Source organism: Acipenser ruthenus, chromosome 3 (genome assembly GCF_902713425.1).
Source record: "Acipenser ruthenus chromosome 3, fAciRut3.2 maternal haplotype, whole genome shotgun sequence".
Taxonomy (NCBI): Eukaryota; Metazoa; Chordata; class Actinopteri; order Acipenseriformes; family Acipenseridae; genus Acipenser; species Acipenser ruthenus.
Genome location: NC_081191.1, coordinates 16,837,997 through 16,857,596, shown reverse-complemented (window position 1 = coordinate 16,857,596; position 19,600 = coordinate 16,837,997). Strand labels below are relative to the sequence as shown.

The 19,600-nt window shown below is 37.4% G+C and overlaps 1 protein-coding gene across 2 annotated transcripts in view; it reads left to right on the top strand.

Annotated features, from left to right (window-relative positions):
- Positions 1-19,600, top strand: part of LOC117435596 (regulator of G-protein signaling 22) — a 50,098-nt gene that overhangs the window by 4,084 nt on the left and 26,414 nt on the right. For both annotated transcript variants that reach the window (XM_034058911.3, XM_034058910.3), the window contains exons 5-11: positions 6,614-6,699; positions 7,815-7,980; positions 8,465-8,627; positions 8,901-9,711; positions 10,071-10,232; positions 10,846-11,029; positions 13,036-13,202. In XM_034058911.3, coding sequence (XP_033914802.3) covers positions 6,614-6,699; positions 7,815-7,980; positions 8,465-8,627; positions 8,901-9,711; positions 10,071-10,232; positions 10,846-11,029; positions 13,036-13,202 — 1,739 coding nt within the window. The remainder of the gene's footprint in view (positions 1-6,613; positions 6,700-7,814; positions 7,981-8,464; positions 8,628-8,900; positions 9,712-10,070; positions 10,233-10,845; positions 11,030-13,035; positions 13,203-19,600) is intronic.

Genomic DNA, 19,600 nt, shown 5'->3' with positions numbered 1-19,600 from the left:
TCTAAATTTTATTTATTTATTTATTTATTTATTTTCATTTATATAGCACCTTACGTCATAGACCCCAAGGTGCTTTACAAAAAACATAATACACACAGCATAATAAAACATTAAAATAGCATAAAAAAGACAATAACAAGACTATTTTAAATAAAAGTAAATACATTTCCAATCATATTTATAAAAAACCCCAAAAAACAGTAATAATAAAAAGACTATAATAAAAAGGCCTGTGTATATAAATAAGTCTTCACTCTTGACTTAAAAACAGCAAGACTCCTAGTTTCTCTGACAAAAAAGGCAGAGCGTTCCATAATGTAGGAGCCCTATAAGAAAAGTCCCTTCCTCCCATACTGTTTGTATTTACTCTTGGAATAACCAAGAGCCCTGCATCCTGAGATCTAAGATTCTGTTTAGGAATGTATGGGATCAACACTCTTGTAAATAACTGGGTGCTAATCCATTAAGGGCTTTATAAGTTAAAAATAAAATCTTAAAAGCAATTCGAAACTGCACAGGAAGCCAGTGTAAGGAGGCCAAGACAGGAGTAATATGTTCACCTTTTCTGGTTTTAGTTAGCTATATTTCACAAATGATGAAAAGATGCTTTAGTAATTTTCCTAATATGGGACTCAAATGATAGAACAGGATCAAAAATGACCCCCAAATTTCTTGCTTCAAGTTTTAGTTCTGAGGAAAGGCTGCTAAGATCTATTTTATATAAATCAACGTTTTTTAATTGGTGCTGTGAACCCACAAGCATGACCTCCGTTTTATCAGAATTCAACATCAGAAAATTCTGTGACATCCTACACTTTATGTCCGCAAAGCAAGCAGCTAATAGCGCCCCAGTAGAGGGATTGTCTGGATTGAAAGACAAGTACAGCTGAGTATCATCTGCGTAACAATGCAGGGCAGCAGTGTGGAGCTCTGGACTCTTGACCGGAGGGTCGTGGGTTCAAATCCCGGTGGGGACACTGCTGCTGTACCCTTGAGCAAGGTACCTTACCTAGATTGCTCCAGTAAAAACCCAACTGTATAAATGGGTAATTGTATGTAAAAATAATGTGATATCTTGTAACAATTGTAAGTCGCCCTGGATAAGGGCGTCAGCTAAGAAATAAATAATAATAATAATAATAATAATAATAATAATAATAATAATAATAATAATAATAATAATAATAATAATAATAATAACAATGGAAATTCACTCCATGCCTGCAGATAATATCACCCAAAGGCAACATATATAATGAAAACAAAAGGGGACCTAAAATACAACCCTGAGGAACACCACAGACAACCTCTGACAAATCAGACTTCATCTCCCCGACAGAAACGTACTGAAACCTATCGGAAAGATAAGACCTGAACCAAGAATGGACAGCGCCTGCCAAACCCACTAAACTCCCAAGCCAGTTTAATAGAATGGAATGGTTCATGGTGTCAAAGGCAGCGCTAAGATCAAGAGGAACTGAAATTGAAGGAAAGCCAGAGTCAGAGCTTATCAAAAGATCATTTACTACCCTAACAAGAGCCATCTCAGTGCTATGTGCAGATCGAAATCCATTTAGTCGTTGCCAATTATTTTTATTATTTTCTCCCCAATTTGGAAATGGCCAATTATTTTAGGCACAGCTCACCACTACCACCCCTGTGCTGACTCGGGAGGGCGAAGACGAACACACGCTGTCCTCCGAAGCGTGTGCCGTCAGCCGACCGCTTTTTTTCACACTGAGGACTCACCATGCAGCCACCCAAGAGCTACAGTGTCGGAGGACAACGCAGCTCTCGGACAGCTTACAGGCAAGCCCCGCAGGCGCCCGGCCAGACTACAGGGGTCGCTGGTGCGCAGTGAGCCGAGGACACCTTGGCCGACCTAACCCTCCCTCCCCCCGGGCGGTGCTTGGTCAATTGAGCGCCGCCCCCTGGTCAGCAAAAGAATAGCCTGGACTCGAACTTGCGACATCCAGACTATAGAGTGCATCCTGCACTCCACGTGGAGCGCCTTTACTGGATGCGCCACTCGGGAGCCCCTCCAAATTACTTTTTTAAGCAGGGGTTTAACCACTGCAACCTTAAGTGCAGAGGGAACTATACCAGATGAAAGTGATTCATTTATAATTGTTAAAATGCTAAATACATCTTTTAATAGTTTAGTAGAAATAGGATCAAGGTGTCAGGTTTGCACGTACTCTTTTTATTTATATATATACTCTAAGCACATTCTTAAACTCGGGAGACATTCAGGAGGACATTAAGGTGTTTCGGACTCCTGTAAGTGGGTTGTTCGTGCACTGGGCTTGCTACGTATCCAGATGACTTTTAATAATCAAGAAATTCACACAGACTCATTTGATTTGAAGTTTTAACGAATCAGAGTAGTATTAGTACCTCATTCGGTTTATTAACTGCTAAAAAATGGATTGAGTAGTTACAGACTACGTCGAATCCCAGCTGACAGGCGATCTGGGTGGTCCAGTGCCTTAACAGTTGTTAGCATTAATACTTCAAATACATTTTATGGTTACAACATGTTTTGCTCTAAGGCTACGCATGCATAAAACTAAAGACGCTCACCGCTAAGTCCTAAAACATCCAATATGTCATTCTCATAGACTAAAACATAAGTCATATACCTTATAGCAATGCATCAATATAGGAGAGATATCAATTCCAAATAGTTCTTACCTCCCAAATTATATATGGAAGTGTAGAGTATAAGGTAAGGACAGGAACTGTCTTCAAAGGCAAAGACCTCTGAACACGACACCAACAGCAATCAGCTTGATCAGAGATCTTCAGAGCATGTATCACACAACTTGTAGTTAGCAAGTTGGTGACTCTTGACTAGGATTTTACCTCGTTTTTTATAGTTTTGTGCCTCGCTTCTTACGTCAAGTTTCAATTAAGCCTTAAACAATAATCAGCCTTAACAGCTCCTGTCCCTCAAGTCAACAACATTCTCAAAACACCCGGCAACTCCCTCCATAAAATTAATTAGCCATCATCCCCTAGTCCATCTCTCCTACATCTCCAAAATATGTAAGGTGAACTTTTGAACTGATGTTATTCTCTCTTGGTACCAGGAGGTATTTTCTTATATGTAAAAGATCACTCATTATAGCAACCTTGGATTTCAAACCCCAAACATAACCCTCCGTCTGGTACTGCAAACAAGCAAAGGTTACCAAGATTAATTACCTTCTTTTTGGCAAGCCTACTATATGCTTGACACAGACTGGTACCATTCTGCCTTGACTAAAGTTTTTTCTTTAAGTTCATTTTTGCACTATATTCTCTTAGTTCCAATTTCTTAAACCTTCTGCTGATGCACTTAAAAAATCACAAACCACTATTTCCTTTAATTCAATTCTATCTGTCCCTACACTTTTTGCTATTTTTATAGAGTTTGCTCTCCTTTGCTCCACTGGTTCGCAATGCCAAAGAGGCTTTATGTTTATTTTAGAGATCCTACCTCTTGATAAGAGACAGGCTCCAAGCTTTCAGCATGCTAGCATGATTTTCCAGTAATTTCCTTCTACACAGATTCCATCAAATTCCACTAATAACATTGTTACTGGTTACAAAGAATATTTTAAACAATAATACAGTAGATTAATAACAAGGTACATCATAGTATATTATTGTGAACTAACACAAACAATATAGCATAACACATTTATAAGTAGGGTACTTCAACGTCTTAGATTTCCTATTGATGTCAAGCAAGTCAGCCCTGCTCCAGCAGGATTCAACTTCTCTCTCTGGTTCAGCTCTGAGTGGTTCTGTGAAGGCCAAGACAGGATAAGGTAGCCATCTTTTCACATCACAGGTATGAGGGACATTAGCCTCCACTTGATACCTGCAAAATATCTGGATACGTCTAGCAGGAATACCTTCTTCGCATTCCAGTTTACCCAAATGTGCCCATCTTACAGTATAATCAGTTTCTGCTCTCAGTGAGTTTGTCAAAGCCACCACAGGTGTGTCTTTAAAAGCCTGATACCTGCAAAAACTTAAATCTTGTTAGCTGCGCTCCCATCTCTACATTCCCATTCCCATCATCAGTGGGAAGACTTCAAATAAATTAAACTGTTTCTATTAAAGAGACATCTATCTCTGCCGCATACACCTTTCACTCAAAAAAGGTGATCGCATCTTGTACAAGGAAAGACAGGTTTTAGATTTGTTCATGACAAAGGGCACAAGTGGTTGGTCTCATATGCCTAACTAACGCTGTCAGCTTTTGCAAAGTAACCAACGAGAAAGCCTCCATCATAACTTTATCAGGTCTAGTTAATTCAAAGTAGGAGGAAAGGTCCATAATAGAAGGATTCTGTAAGATCTGATCTCTAATGTAAAGAATTTTATTTTGAAAGAATTTTAAAAACTCAGTGCAACTAAAAATTGAATCAATATTAGAGGTAGACTTAATAGAAGGTGGATTTACTCATTTAGATGCAAAAAGAAATCTAGGATTATTTTTATTTTTTTCAATTAGGTTAGAATAGTATAAAGATCTAGCCTTCTTATATTTAACTTGGTGGCTTTTCCACGCAAGATCATGAACATGCAGTTTGGATTTCTTCCATCTGCGTTCCTATTTAAAGATGGAAGTGCTTCTTTTGGAAAACACCCTCCGTGTTTTAACTGGAGCTATAGTATCAAAAATGTTAGTCACGGAGGTGTTATAGGTGTCAACTAACTCATTTATTGATACAGCCTGAGCAGCTGGTAATAAATTAAAAGCCTCACAAAACTTTGTAGCTGTTAATGAGTTAATTACCCGAGTTTTAATTATACGAGTCTGGCTCTCTACAATTAAGGGTAGTTTAATCTCAGAAGTTACTATATTTTGATACTTCCAAACCACGAGAAATCACTAGATCTAAAGTATGCACACGATTATGAGTAGCACCCCTAACATTCTGTACATAATTTAGAGAATCCAATAGCTTCAAAAATTCGGAACCATTAGAATCAGTATCAATGTCCACATGGATATTAAAGTCACCCAATAAAAGAACCCTATCATATTTAACAGACAGTGTAGATAAAAAATCACCAAATTCAGTCAAAAAAAGTAAATTAGACTTGGGTGGACGATATACAATTGCAATAAGAACAGGTAATTTGTTATCAGTAATTAGCATTAGTAATTGAAAGGATGAATATCCCTTCAAGATTTCTTGTTTGATTTTAAGAATTTTAAGAAGAAAGTGGCAAGTCCACCTCCCCGACCAGTAAGACGAGCACTCTGAAGAAAAGAGTAATTTAGAGGAGAAGCCTCGATCAAAGAAACATTGTCATCAACTCCGTGCCAAGTTTCAGTTAAAGATAAAATATCAAGGTTATAATCCGTGATGAATTCACTGATCAGGGGTGCTTTATTTGACAGAGATCTACCATTAAATAAAGCCAGACGTAAAATAGTATTTTCAGGAGCATGTGGTTTAACAGAGGTGACAGAGATGTGTAACAAATTACTAGAACACACTCCTCTGAGTGGTAACAGCAGTGGGTAATAAACCTGGTTAGATATTATAACTTTGATTCTTTTCTGTTTTGATTCATAGCAGCCCTCCGTAAACAACCTCCCCTCCCCAGTTATTAGTTTAAATAATTTACTAAATGATTTTCAATATTAGCAGCTAATATACTTGTCCTGACCTATTTAAGTGCAGTCTTCAAAACGGTGTTCTTGGATTTGGGGCTATTTTAATTTCAATATCTCCAGTGTACACATGTTTGTACCAGTGTGTAAACATAATAAATAACCTGTAATACACCAGTCTAGATGTTTAAAGTTCAGCTGTTAGTCGATTGTCACCTGGACTAGTTGCCGAGTGTCCATATCAGCATGTGTTACTGAATCATCAAGTCACACAGCATTTGTTATCTCACTGACTCAGAAACTTTCAATGGACTGTCTGGTTGCATTACTGTTTCAGCTCTTTCTCTTTCTAGTGTGTTGATTTATCAGTCACGTTTAGACTTCTAGACCATTTTATTAATTTATTAAAGAGTTTGGGATGTGAATCTGGCCTTTAAAAGCTATGACAAGCTTACATTGTTTTTGTTTCCTTGTTCATTTCACTTTGTTAAAACACATGCATGTGACATCCCACTTTCATGGCAGTTCTAGGATTGCTTCAGCTGTGTTGAGTGTTCCTGAAAATGTCATGTTTTAATCAGTTGATACAAAGTATCTTTGAGAGGAAATGCTTCAAGGATTATACAGACTGTACTGGCACTGGGGTTTGGGGTCACAAGTCAACTTCTGCAGATCTTTGTCCATTTTCTTAGGATTTGTATAAACCTTTTTTAATACACTAATAGAATATATCATGATTATATTTTGTTTATAATCATGATATATTCATGATTATATATTTTGTGAATTGATGTTTGATTGTTTCTATAAAATCTTGTGATGTTTGTAACTTTGAATGACTTGTGAGATTGAGTTCAAAATTCATAATGATGGGGGAATGATAATAAATGATAAATAATTTGTGAGCTACATTGGCACACTAAGGGTAGTTCACTTCCATCTTTAACTAATATTTTCTTTTTAAACCACGGCTAAATAATCACATGTTTTCAGTGTCTGGACAGGGAACAGGGTGTTCAGTGGATAAGAAAGGAGAGGCTTCCATTATTCCTGCAAAGCGACTGCTACTTTGAATACAGGTAATAATCAAATGTATTGCACTGGTCAGTTATGACTTGTGAAACTCTTTTAATTTCATTTCAGCACTGTCTTTGATATTTCTTTAATTGATGTGATGAATGGTAAACACGTTCAATGCAGTACTCGTTAGTATTTCTAAACATTGCTGGTTGTTGGTTTTAATTGTTAAAAATGGGGTTATGCATCTTGGTCTTCAAGCTTTCAGCCTTTGCATGTCTATCATCATAATGCTCATCCAGGGTTAAGTAGACTTGGAAATACTTGTCCTTGGAGTCTTGTGTAAGACAAGGACTTTTAACAAACAGGTCCTGGCTTGTGCTGCATTTGTTTGCTGTGTAACTATTTGCAGTTGGACTTTACCTTTATCATGATGCAAAAAAAGGAAAGACTTGCCTTCAATGTTACTGTATTATTCTTCTGATTTGCTTCCTGAATTGCAAAATTAAATTAATTTCACTTCAGTGCCTGTGAAGCTATAACCTCATTATCGAGTCCCCATGTAAGTTCATTCTTCTAGTTTCACTTTGTTATAAAAGTCTGTGTAAAATCAGGCTTTTGTTGCAATTGTAACCACCCCTTTTATATTTGACACAATATGATTAAATCTCACAGTTGCTTCCTTCTTATGATAAGGATTAGTTGTTACCTGGTAACAACCAATGGACAACTCTAAACTAAAACTGAAACAAATTAAAATACATTTTACAGCTGTTTTCCTTTTGTTAATTGAGAATTTATGTTCACTTCATAAATTAAATTGAAAATTAAGAAAAAATACTATTACATTATAAAAATGTGCCAAACATTATTGACAACGGAACAGGACAATCTTAACAATACATTTATTGCAACAAAAGTAGTTAGTAATTGCTAAAACTCAGATGAGGTGTCTAGTATTATTTGATGGTTATTTTGTGATTGTTGGGCCCTATTCACAAAGCTTTAGCTCATGAGTTATTAAAAGTCTGTTTTGGACTAAATAAAGTTTGATCATAAAACTCTTGTTGTTTTCTTTAACAAAACATAGAACAGTTTAATGCTTTAATACAATAGGGCCAATTGTTTGAATTTATTTTGTTGATAAATGCCTTTCTGTTTTCTTTTTTAACTATAGATTTGCCAAGTTGCTGTCTCAGGTAGAATGTAGCAGCAAAGGCAAAAAGTTACAGATAGACCCATCCTATCGACCTTGGTCTGTCAGCACAGAAACAAGTGCCCCCCCTACAGGTGACGACGAGCATGAGGCAATCATAAGGAAGTTCTATGTCTCACTTGGACAGGTAATGTTATGTTTTTGACAATTAAAATGCATACTTTCATTGAAGTCTGAAGCTTGTATAAAAGCTTCTCACCACAAAAATTACATTATTATACTGCTCTTAACTGAATGGACTTCTGCTTGCTCAGAACTTACATTTTATATATATATATATATATATATATATATATATATATATATATATATATATATATATATAAATAAATAAATAAATACAACACCTTTTGACAGTCTGGTCCTCTTTCCAAAGCATTTACCTCAGTTATTTTTTTGTAAAAGGAAATAAAAAAAATAACTTAATATTACACAACTAGCAAGAAACAAACAGTATATTTGTCATTCTGATTTAATTAACTGAAGCTTTGTAACATCAACATATTACTGCTGTCTTTTTTGTAAACTTAGTTGGCTACATGCTTTGTGAAAGTGCACAAGCAGTAAAGTTTGTGTGGTTTAACTTATTCAGATGCATCTTTTGTTTTTAGTCCTCAGTTACTCAGACTAAGGAGTGGTTCACCTTAGCCAAGCAAAGTCAGGACTTGGTCACTACACAGTCTTCAGAGGGGCCTCTGTCTGCCACACAGACTTATGGACACCTCCTCTCCCACCAAGAGCAAGCAAACCACACCAATGGCAGTAGCAGTCTTGGTAAGCTACTCTAAGCACATCAAAAACACTGTATTTCAACATAAAAACAATACCACATTTACACTTGTAAATCCAGAATCACTCAGACAATTCTTTGTAGTCCCAGTACTGACTAGAGGGCAATTCCATGAGCAGTTCTGTCTCTGAAAGTGTAAATATGGTATTTTACCACGTTGAATTATCTGGGGTTTAGTAAAATCCTTTACATGATTTTGAATGGTTATTAACCCACTGCCAATACAAATTCTCTCTAAAGCGTGATTGTTGTTTCAGGTATTCAATCAGCAGGATACCTTTCTAACAGTCTTGATGGAGAACACAGCAGCCCAAGCAGGAGAAGAGCCAGTGCCCACCATGGGGCTGGTGAGACACGGGGACATGGGGCTGGCATGGATGACAACTGCTTCGTCTCTGTTCCCTATTCACCTTCACAAACACCCTCTACAATGCACCTGGATTTCAAATCTGAGAGTGGAATTGAAAGTGACGGGGAGGATCAGGATGAGGAGGAGGAGGAGGATGAAGAGAACAGAAGAGGAAGAGAGGAGAAGGAGGTCAATATTACAGAAGAAACATCTGCTCAGTTGCATGAGGAGGCCACAGAACCCACTATCCCAGCTTTCAGCACCTTAGAAGACTTGGCCACCTCCTTGGTTAACAAAGTCCTAAGGAACTGTGTCTTGCAGCTGTCTGGGGAACCAGAAAGCATTAATAAGATGGCCAACCTGGACCATAGCCACCCTCAGAGAGTTATTACTGTCCATTATCACGCTGGCCTAGAACTCTCTGAGGCACAAGAGCACCTGCCAGAGCCTCAAAGAGCACTTCTAACAGAAGATTCCAAAGGATCAAGGAAAGTCAGCCAAGAGGAGGAGAGTTCCATTTCTGAGTCTGAGAATGAAGAGAGCGACGATGATGATGATGAAGATGGGGGAGCTGGCTACAGAAGTTACGACTTTGGCAGTAGAAAGGGATTGGAGAGATTTAAGATGTTTCTGCACGGAACCCCAGGCGAAAAATACTTGCATCTGTGGATGGATATTGAAAGACTAAAGGTCACGAAGGATACAAGAAGGAAAATCAGGTATTCAAAGGGATGTTTACATTGCTTTTCCTTTTAAAGCATCATTATTAAGAACATATGTTTACAACAGCACACTATCAAAGGTAGACTGCCGCTCCACACATAAGGGGGTGCACAATATTATATACAGTATGCATCAGTCCGTTGGGGGGTGCTATATTTATTGATTACTGTATTTGGAATTTCTTGTTTGTTTCAATCCACCATTTGCATATATTTAGAACCTTGGTAACATTTTACAGTAAATAGTGAAACATTAAAATGTAACATCTTAAAATCTGTACCATCTTAAAAGACCACCAATGTAAAGTGTTCTCGTTACAAATGTTAACATTTTCTTGTGTATTTTGCCATTTAAGCCACCTGCAGAAGATGAAAAAACAGTATCTAATGAGTGGAGGGGAGTATTTCCTGAACACAGGAGTCCTCTCCAGACTGTTCATTTTGCACGCCTCCTGCTGGACTGAAGAACACCTGTGTCACATTCAGCCGAAGGTGACTGAACCTCTGCTTTTGTACTGGTAAGAATTACCGTCTGATCCAGCAACACCTTATTGTACTGGTAAGAATTACCATCTGATCCAGCAACACTTTAGCTCTGTTCACAAAAGGTTATCAATCTAGAAATCGCATTGTATAGGATTTAGCATGTATATTGTATTAAATGTATCAAGGACAAATTGGACTGGACACTCATTTCCATTTAGTAGTAGTAATAATAATAATAATAATAATAATAATAATAATAATAATAATAATAATAATAATATTAAGGATGTATGACCGGTTCAAATCCCACCTCAGCCACTGACTCATTGTGTGACCCTGAGCAAGTCACTTAACCTCCTTGTGCTGCGTCTTTCGGGTGAGACGTAATTGTAAGTGACTCTGCAGCTGATGCATAGTTCACACACCCTAGTCTCTGTAAGTCGCCTTGGATAAAGGCGTCTGCTAAATAAACAAATAATAATAATAATAATAATTGTAACAGTATAAATTATTCAATGCCTGAAAACCGATTGTGTTAAACGATTGATTAAACATCGTGTTTTTACATGTTATGCTGTCTGTGTAGTTTAATCTGCAAAAACAAAGTATAAATATATAACCTTAGAGGTTTTTTTTATTTTCTAGGGGCCCTAGGATGTGTATGAATCAAGCTGTTGTCAATCAAAAGGCCTGTGCTGAGCTTAAGATGTGGCAAGAGCGACAGCTGAGACCGAGAGTTAATATTGATCCCAGTCCGAACATCATCAAGCTGCTGCCCCTCAGGGCAAAGTCCTGTGTGCCCAAGACTGCAAAGCCACCTTCACCACAGGTTTTTATCATATGGTTCTTTCTTTGGTTCTGGGGCAAAAGCAGCACTGGAGTAAATGCTTAGCAAAACCCCTTGTTTCTATGTGACCATGTATTTTACTAGAATATGGTATGTCCTTTACAATTTATTTGTTGCCATACAATTATGGGTAGTCAGGACATGCAACAAGAGCCAATGTTTTAAAAGTCAGAGTACAGTAACTGCGCATATATATATATATATATATATATATATATATATATATATATATATATATATATATATATATATATATAAGTTTACATACCGTAATGGAAATTTATAATTTCTAGAAATTTCTCGAAAACAAATAATTATAGGAAAAATCTTTTGTAGCAAAAGTTTTGCATTCGTGGATGAGGAAAAAAAGTTACAATTATTTATTTCAGCAATTTTTTTGCAAAACTCCAAAACTGCTAATTCAAAAGTATTCATACCCTGACAAGGAAAATTAAATTAATATCTAGTTAAGGCACCTTTAGCAATAATAACCTCTTTTAAACGATTAGGATATTTGTCAATGAGCTTTTGGCATGATTCTTTAGTGATTTTTGACCATTCTTTAACGCAAAATTGTTCCAGTTCATTCAAATTCCGAGGACTTCTCTTGTGTACAGCCTTCTTCAACTCATACCAACGATTCTCAAACAGATTTAGATTGGGACTTTGACTAGGCTATTCCAGAACCTTTATTTTATTCTTCTTTAACCATTCTGAAGTGGATTTTGATTTGTGCTTTGGATCGTTGTTGTGTTGGAACGTCCAGTTGTGCTTTAAACCAAGTTTTGTAGCGGAGTGTTTCAGATGATTTGACAGTATCTTTTGGTATGTTATAGAATCCATTTTACCATGTATAAGAGCTAAGTTTCATGTGCCATTAGAGGAAAAACAGCCTCATAGAAGGATATTACTACCTCTATGCTTGACAGTAGGTATGGTGTTCTTTTCTTTGTATGCCTTACCAGACTTTCTTCAAACGTAATGACTATCAGCGTGACCAAATAGCTCGTTTTTTGTTTCATCACTCCACAAAACCTTTGACCAGAACTCATATCCATCATTCAAATACCATTTTGCAAACTTTAAGCAATGTCCTTGTGACGTTTTCCTAAGAGTGGCTTTTTCCTTGGCCTGTGACCATTGAGTCCTTCACCATGCAATACTCAACCTATGGTTGATATGGAAACCCCAGTCCCACTTGCAGCCAATTCACTTTGAATATCTTTGGCAGTCAATCTCTGATTATTATTAACCTTCCTCACAATTCTTTTACTTGTTCTTGGTAAAAGAACCTTCTTTCTTCCAGGCCGAGCTTTGTGACAGTACCATGAGTCTTGTACTTCTTGATAATAGAAACAATAGTTGAAATTGGGTGTGGCAAAGTGGTTTGTAGTGCACAGGTATAGAGGTGATGCAGTGCTTAGAAACAACAGTCCAGCAACAGATCAGTGGTAAACAACGAAGCTTTATTAAGTGCTTTTAAATAATAACACTGACTATACACACTGGAATGAACTGTCAAACCATCCAGTCCGGGGCACACTGTTCCTGTTACACAGCGCCCTCACAGCTCGGGAGGGAGATTGTTGACTTGGATTCATTTGCTCTCTGTCACATTGGGATACTCAAATGCTTGTAAATCTTCTTGTATCCTTCTCCAGCTTTATGACAATAAATAGATTTCTGCCTAAGGTCTTTAGATAGCACTTTACTTTTTCCCATATTGACAGCAATCATCCTATGCATAACCCTTTTTATACTTTCTAAGAATGTTCACCTACAATCCAGCATTTTCTAGACTTTTCTAGAATTAGGTTCTGCATTATCATATTGAAATTTCTAGCACCTTGTAGACAAAAAATCTATTTCTTGCAACTTTTTTTCCTCATCAAAGCAAAACTTTTGCTACAAAAGATTTTTCCTATAATTATTTGTTTTCTAGAAGTTGCAAACTATTTTATTAACCCCCTTGTCATATTTTTTATTAGAAACTTGTAATTGTCCAAAGGAAGACTTCTGCAAAGTCAGAGAATGGTCCAGGGACCTTTGTTAAAAAGCCCCGGAGACTGGTAACAGCAAAACTGGATCCAGCTAAAAGCAGCTTGAGTCCCATTCTCAGCAAATCCATTGACAAGCCTGGAGTCACCAAGAAATGGTAATAAGATGAAAATGGAAAATAAATGCATGTGAATGAAAAGCTTTTTGGAACTTCAGGCAAATCCATCTTTATGTTTGTTTTATATTTGATACTGTATCTCAGCTGTAGAAAGAAACTAGATTAAAGAAGGGTCATTGACATCTAGGGAAGTTTACTGCAATTGATGTGAGTATGATTCCTCATTTTTAAGTTGTTGGATCTGATGTAGAAAAGTCCTTCAAACCAGTGCATAGAGAGGTTTGGGTGGTAAAGCAGACCGCTTTGGGCGTGAACAGTGATGTAGTAAGGAGCTATGGAGTGCAATGGTGATTCAAAGGCTTCTAACAAGAATGTTTCAACACAAATAATTCCACATATCTTGTACATGCACCCATTGAAGTGCATAAAGAGGATTTGGGATTAGTGCATTAGGAAGAGTATTCAATTGTGTGAAGGTAGAACTGCAGAGACTAGTCCTCAATGTAAAATGTTGGATTTTAAATCTGAAAAATCTTTATTTATTTATGGCTTTTGGTTGAAATCTGTTTTCCACCTGCAGGACACAAAGTGATTTGGGTCTTTTTTTTTATCATGCTAAGATTCCAAGTTACATCATTGTTACGTTATGGTTTTTTGTCATGCAAATTCTGGCTGCCAATAGTACATGCCAGTGTGCTCTCCAGTACAATGAAATGCACCTGTAGCACGATCACAATATCAGCAATGCACCAAGGACTTGATTTTTGCTCTTCTTCAGATCTCAAGACCCCATATTTATAAATCTTACAGAGTGTTAACCACAGTTCAAAAAATCAATTTTCCTAGCACTAACAATATCATCACTGTTCCCGCTTTCTTCTTTAGTTCTTTATTTTTTTATTTTCATTTTCCAATATGTAGATATTTTTAAATGGTTATAGATGGTTTTTTGTTTTAAAAATCGCATATCCTGAACGTACTATAAAAAAAAATACCAGAAGAATCAATAAAAAGAAGGCCAGAAATAATGTTAATAAAGGTAAAAAAATGATTTCCATTACATGAGAGTAGATGTTAAAACTTCATGCTGATTTGAACTCGGCTCTCTCCAAGATATGCACCAACTAAGACGTAGCTTTACAGTAAACTAATGTGATCCATCTGTGTCTCCATCCATTTGCGTTTCCTTCCATGTGATGATGTAGATCTCCTTCTGTCTGGTGTTGATGGCTGAAGTGTAATGCTGGCTCCAGGGATCAGCTTATTTGCCTCCCTGGCGCATCAGCACACACAACTGCTGCGATTCTTGCTCCGGGGATCAACCACAGTGCGGTCTCCCCAGCGCATCAGCATGACAACCGTCTGGATTGAGCGAAGTAGGGTACATCTCTGGGGTCTTCAAGTGGGCACATTCCATCCTCGGTGTTTCGTCGACTAGCCCACGACACCTCAAGAGGGCTCAACGGTGATTCTGGCGTCCCAGCATCACCCCCCTCGTCCCCCACTCAACTCAGCCCAGCTTACTTACCCGTACATCAGCGTTTCTTTCTTTCTATTGTGCTTGAGATCCCCAGTCAGAATCTTTCCGTCTCAACCACAGCCAGTTGCTGCTCCTCTCTGCTGCTTCAGATAAGTTCTTCACTGTGCGACGCAACTCTTGGCCACTGAGTCCAACAGCTCTGAGAAACTGGGTTGTACAGTGTGCCACAAATCCTCGACAACCCACCTCCACTGGGTAAACCCGGACTCTCCATCCTCTCTGTTCCGCTTCAGAGGCTAGTTGAGCATACCGCAGTTTCTTCCTCTCATACGCCTCATCTACAGCATCCTCCCATGGCACTGTTAACTCTACCAGGTGAACAAGGCGTGCTGATCCAGACCACAAGACAATATCTGGTCGAAGGTTAGTGGTGGCAATCTCAGGTGGAAAAATAAGCCGTTGACCAACATCTGCCAGCATTTTCCAGTCTCTAGCAGCTTCCAGTTGTCCTGGGCGAGGATTGGTTTTAACACCTTTTCTTGGTGGTTGCTCTCCTGGGCGGAGGAATGTTGTCTTTTGTGTGTAATGTTTTGATGGACCTGGTGGCAACTTATTGGTCATGTTATGCTTGTCTTCCAATGCTAAGGCCAAACATCGCACCACCTGGTCATGGCGCCAAGTAAACCGTCCTTGGCTAAGAGCCACCTTACATCCTGTCAAAATGTGCCTTAATGTTGCAGGTGATTAACACAAAGGACATGAGGGATCCTCTCCTACACAGAGGTTTAGGTTCTGTAGTGATGGGAGAACATCATATGTTGACCTGATGAGGAAACTGATCCTGCTCTGTTCCATTGACCATAGGTCTTGCCAGCCAATCTTGCGTTGTTCCACACTCTCCCATCTCATCCATTCTCCCTGCTTGGCCTGGGAAATGGGCCTTTACGCACCTCATCCTCTCCTCCTGCTTTTGCACCTCGTTGACTACCAGCTTCCTCCGTAAGCAGAGGTTAGCATTCCTTTAAGACTTAAAAACAGCATACAAACTTTTTCGTATTTCTCTATATAAATGAATAAAGCTGGCTGATGTACAACTATAGCCAAAGGTTTTGCATCACCTAAAATTTTAGGGTTGAGACATCATTTAAAAAAATATATATGTGAATATACTGTAGATCTTTTATTTAACATCATGTAATAAAAATAAACTACAAAATGATATCGCAAAAGTCTACCAGAAGCCATAATAGTACAGTCAGCACTCAGATATACAACACTCAGATACACGCCAGTCGCGTTTTACTGTCCTTGTATTAAGAAACAAATCAATCCCCATTATATATATGTAACAAATTAATGCACTTACCTGTCACACGTGATTTCTGACTCCGTCACCAGTTTTCTGATACAAAGCCCATCTCTTCAATATTACAATTGATTTGATTATCCGTCACAGCCCACGTTTTTTTTTTCTTGTATGCGGAAATCTTTATTGTGCATTAGATACAATGATGTATTTAAAAAAAAAATCTGTGGTCTTTAGTTGCTTTTGTGTATTTTCATTTGCAAGTGAAGTGTGACATTAGGGCCTTATCGAGCACTATATTCTGCAATTTTAAATACTGACTTCGGATACTGTTTTAATTCTGGAAACTGTGTTTTTTTTTTTTTTGTTTTTTTTTTAAATCTTTTGCTAAATTACATTGCATTTTATGTTGTATACATTTCTGTTCATGGGTAACTGTGGCAGGGCAGAAAAGCCCTGCTGTTAAATGAATTATTTCGGGGTGTTTAATATGATTTGTTGTATTTATATGTATATGTTTGGTTTGTGTGTTGGTGGTGGTTGGCAGGGATGGGGTTAATTCCTATCCCTGCCTAAAACATGTGAGAATGTGACTGGAGCCTTTATTGAATAATTGACGATTAATTAGGCTCCAGCCACATGGGACATAAGGGAGAGAAATCGTTTTGTTAGGCACGGGTGTTTGGAAGGAGGTACATGAGGCCTGGCCTGGCCTGGCCTACAGTACTTGTTTATTTGGTGTTTGTGATTTTCGTTTTTGTGCTAACCTTTATTTTGCTCAGTGAGCAGTGTTTTTTTTTTTTGTACAACCTTTTTATTTTATTTTTGTTTAATAAATATGCGCACCAGCACTTTTCACCCACAAGTACCTGTCTGCCTCTATCAGCTTTCTGGTCTGGGGATGTCATCACACAGCCGTCCTGTCACAGAAACATTTTGATTTCATTTTGTTGTGGGTCATTAATGGGGAATTTTACATATTGCTACAATACGTACCGGATTTAAAAGTATGTAATGTATTACAGCATGTGTCCACAGTCGTCTCTTTTGGCAAGTGCTATTTTCAGAATCATGTCATTGTGAATTAAAATACTACTTCTGTTTAAAATATAGTACTGTACAAACAAAACCAACTACAGTACATCTAAATGGAAGCCTACTTATTTTAAAACACAGTCCTTTCAGCTATGCATTTTTGATATTGTATCTTTTGTGTTCCCTGAAAAACGAACAAGGTTGGAACGGGCCAAAATGAAATAATCAGATATGCATCACACTCTTTTAACCGTCACTGAAGTCAACATTTTATAGGGTCGGATTTGTGAGAGCTTAGTAGAGTATTTCATGTTAGATTTTGAAAGGTCAGTTTTTTGTTAAGTCAATATGTTAACCAGTAGCGGCTCCTGACTTTAATAAGTGGGGAGGATATATATATATATATATATATATATATATATATATATATATATATTGGACCGATTAATCAACTAAATAGTTGATTGCAGATTCATTTTTTTATAATTTAATTGGGCTTTTTTTTTTTGGCTGGGCATTTTGAACTCCATTTCCCAACATCCCCTGCTGAGAAAGAATGCTCGCGAGAAGGCTTCTCGCGTCAGTTCGTATCTGGTTTGTTGTCGTTGCACACACACTTCTTACATTTTCTACAACGTCCAGAACGATTCTCAATGTCTGCTGCCAGCTTGGAAAAATACATCTGCATTTACAGTTCACCCTCGCTATAACAAACCTATTGGGGTCCAAGCCTTTTGTTTGTTATATAAATATAATGTAAAAAATAAATAAAATAAAGGTTGTTCACAAGGAGCCATAAGTGTTATATACGGTATGCTTGCATCAAAGACAAAAAAAAAAATCCATTCTCAGTTCTTATGCATTATATTGTGCTATTAAACTCTTTCATGGATTGACATTGTTCTGTGAAAATGTGTTACATTTACTGAAATAAAAAACGACCAAATTACCTCTTTTAAAACGACCAAATTACCATTGGGCTTATGTTGTTTTACATTCTACTGATTTTTTTTATGTATTACTATGCAGGACACCCACTATAAGATCGTTACCTTTATTAAAAATGTGCAGGGATGAATCTACCGATTAATCAACTAATGCCCAAAAATTAACCGATCAAAAATTTTATTAGAGTGACAGCCCTAATATATAGTAAGGGAGTGTACCATCCTAACAAATTTGGAGACTTTAGGAACCTGGGGTTGGGATAGGACACTCCATCTTACTGTGACAGAAGGTAACAGAAGGCCATCGTGCTAAAGGCCTCCTAAATTGAATAATGTACTGGTTAATTAACGATAATGGAAAAATGCTGATCAACTGCGACTGATCTGACGGGTAATAAATGAACCTCAGTTGGGTTAGTCGAGGTTTGGAGTTGGAGAGAGAGAGAGTTGGCATGGAGAGAGTGAACAAATATATTGACTTGAAACAAGAAAAAGAATAAAGTGTTGTTTTTTTGGGGGGATTACCGGTAAACGGATAGCCGTCCGGTTATAGTTAGACCTGTGGAAAAGTTTAGTTAGAGCTCCAAGGAGGAGTTAGAAGTTTTATTTTGTTTATTACTTGTTTGTGAAGAAACACATTATTTTTAGAGTTGTTGGAGTACTTTATTTCTCACAAAAGACGAGGCTGGTAAAATTGACCACCTAAGCACTACAGACTTTATATATATATATATATATATATATATATATATATATATATATATATATATAGTGATGAAGTGGACACTTGTCTGTAGTGTTTAGGTGGCCAGTTTTACCAACCCAATATATACTTTTTATCATACGCAATAAAACGTTGCATGTTTCAAAAGGTACTTATGTAATTTAATAAGAAATGTAATACAGTAATATAGTATACGCAGCACATAAGGCAAGCAACTGAATATAACAACAATTTGTGGACTTACTTGAATCCTGCGAATAGTCAACCATTTTGTTTTTTTTGTACCATGAGCAATTACAAAGGCAATTTTGTTTTGATCCTCCCTGTAGAAGAATTTTTTGGCTTTGGGTGACCTTTATTTTTTTATTCTTATTTTTTCCTCAATTGAAAGCGAGGAAAATGGCTTATTAACTAAAAAAAGTCTACAACATACTGTATGGAAATTGAAACTTAAGGGAGTATCCACACGTGTCCCATAAACTGCCTGTCATCAGCCACGTCAAGATTAAGTCTAATTATGAGTGGTAGAGGCTAGCCGCAAGCTTGCATTGTGTAGCCAATACAAATACAGTAAAACTTGACAGAGTGTGATTGCAGGTGGAATACACACAGAATCCCACCCATTTTGAGACTACATGTTAGCCAATAGCAATACAGAAGACCTTGGAAAGCATGACGCAAGTAAGCTTTTTTTACTTTTACAAAATGACACGTAGGCTTAGCCTCCGTAGCCTCTTATGACGAGCTGCCACAGCAGGTTTCATTCATTAATTCTATAGGGTGATGCTACACTTTTGGCCATCGCTGTACATCAGGTTATATACATTCTATACGTTTGCCATTTGTTCAGTGATTTAGAGTTCAGAAGTATAGGGTGGGGACTGACCAGAGCAGTATTGTTGCTGGCTGTCAGCATATTTTTAAATACATTTCTGTGCTGGTCTT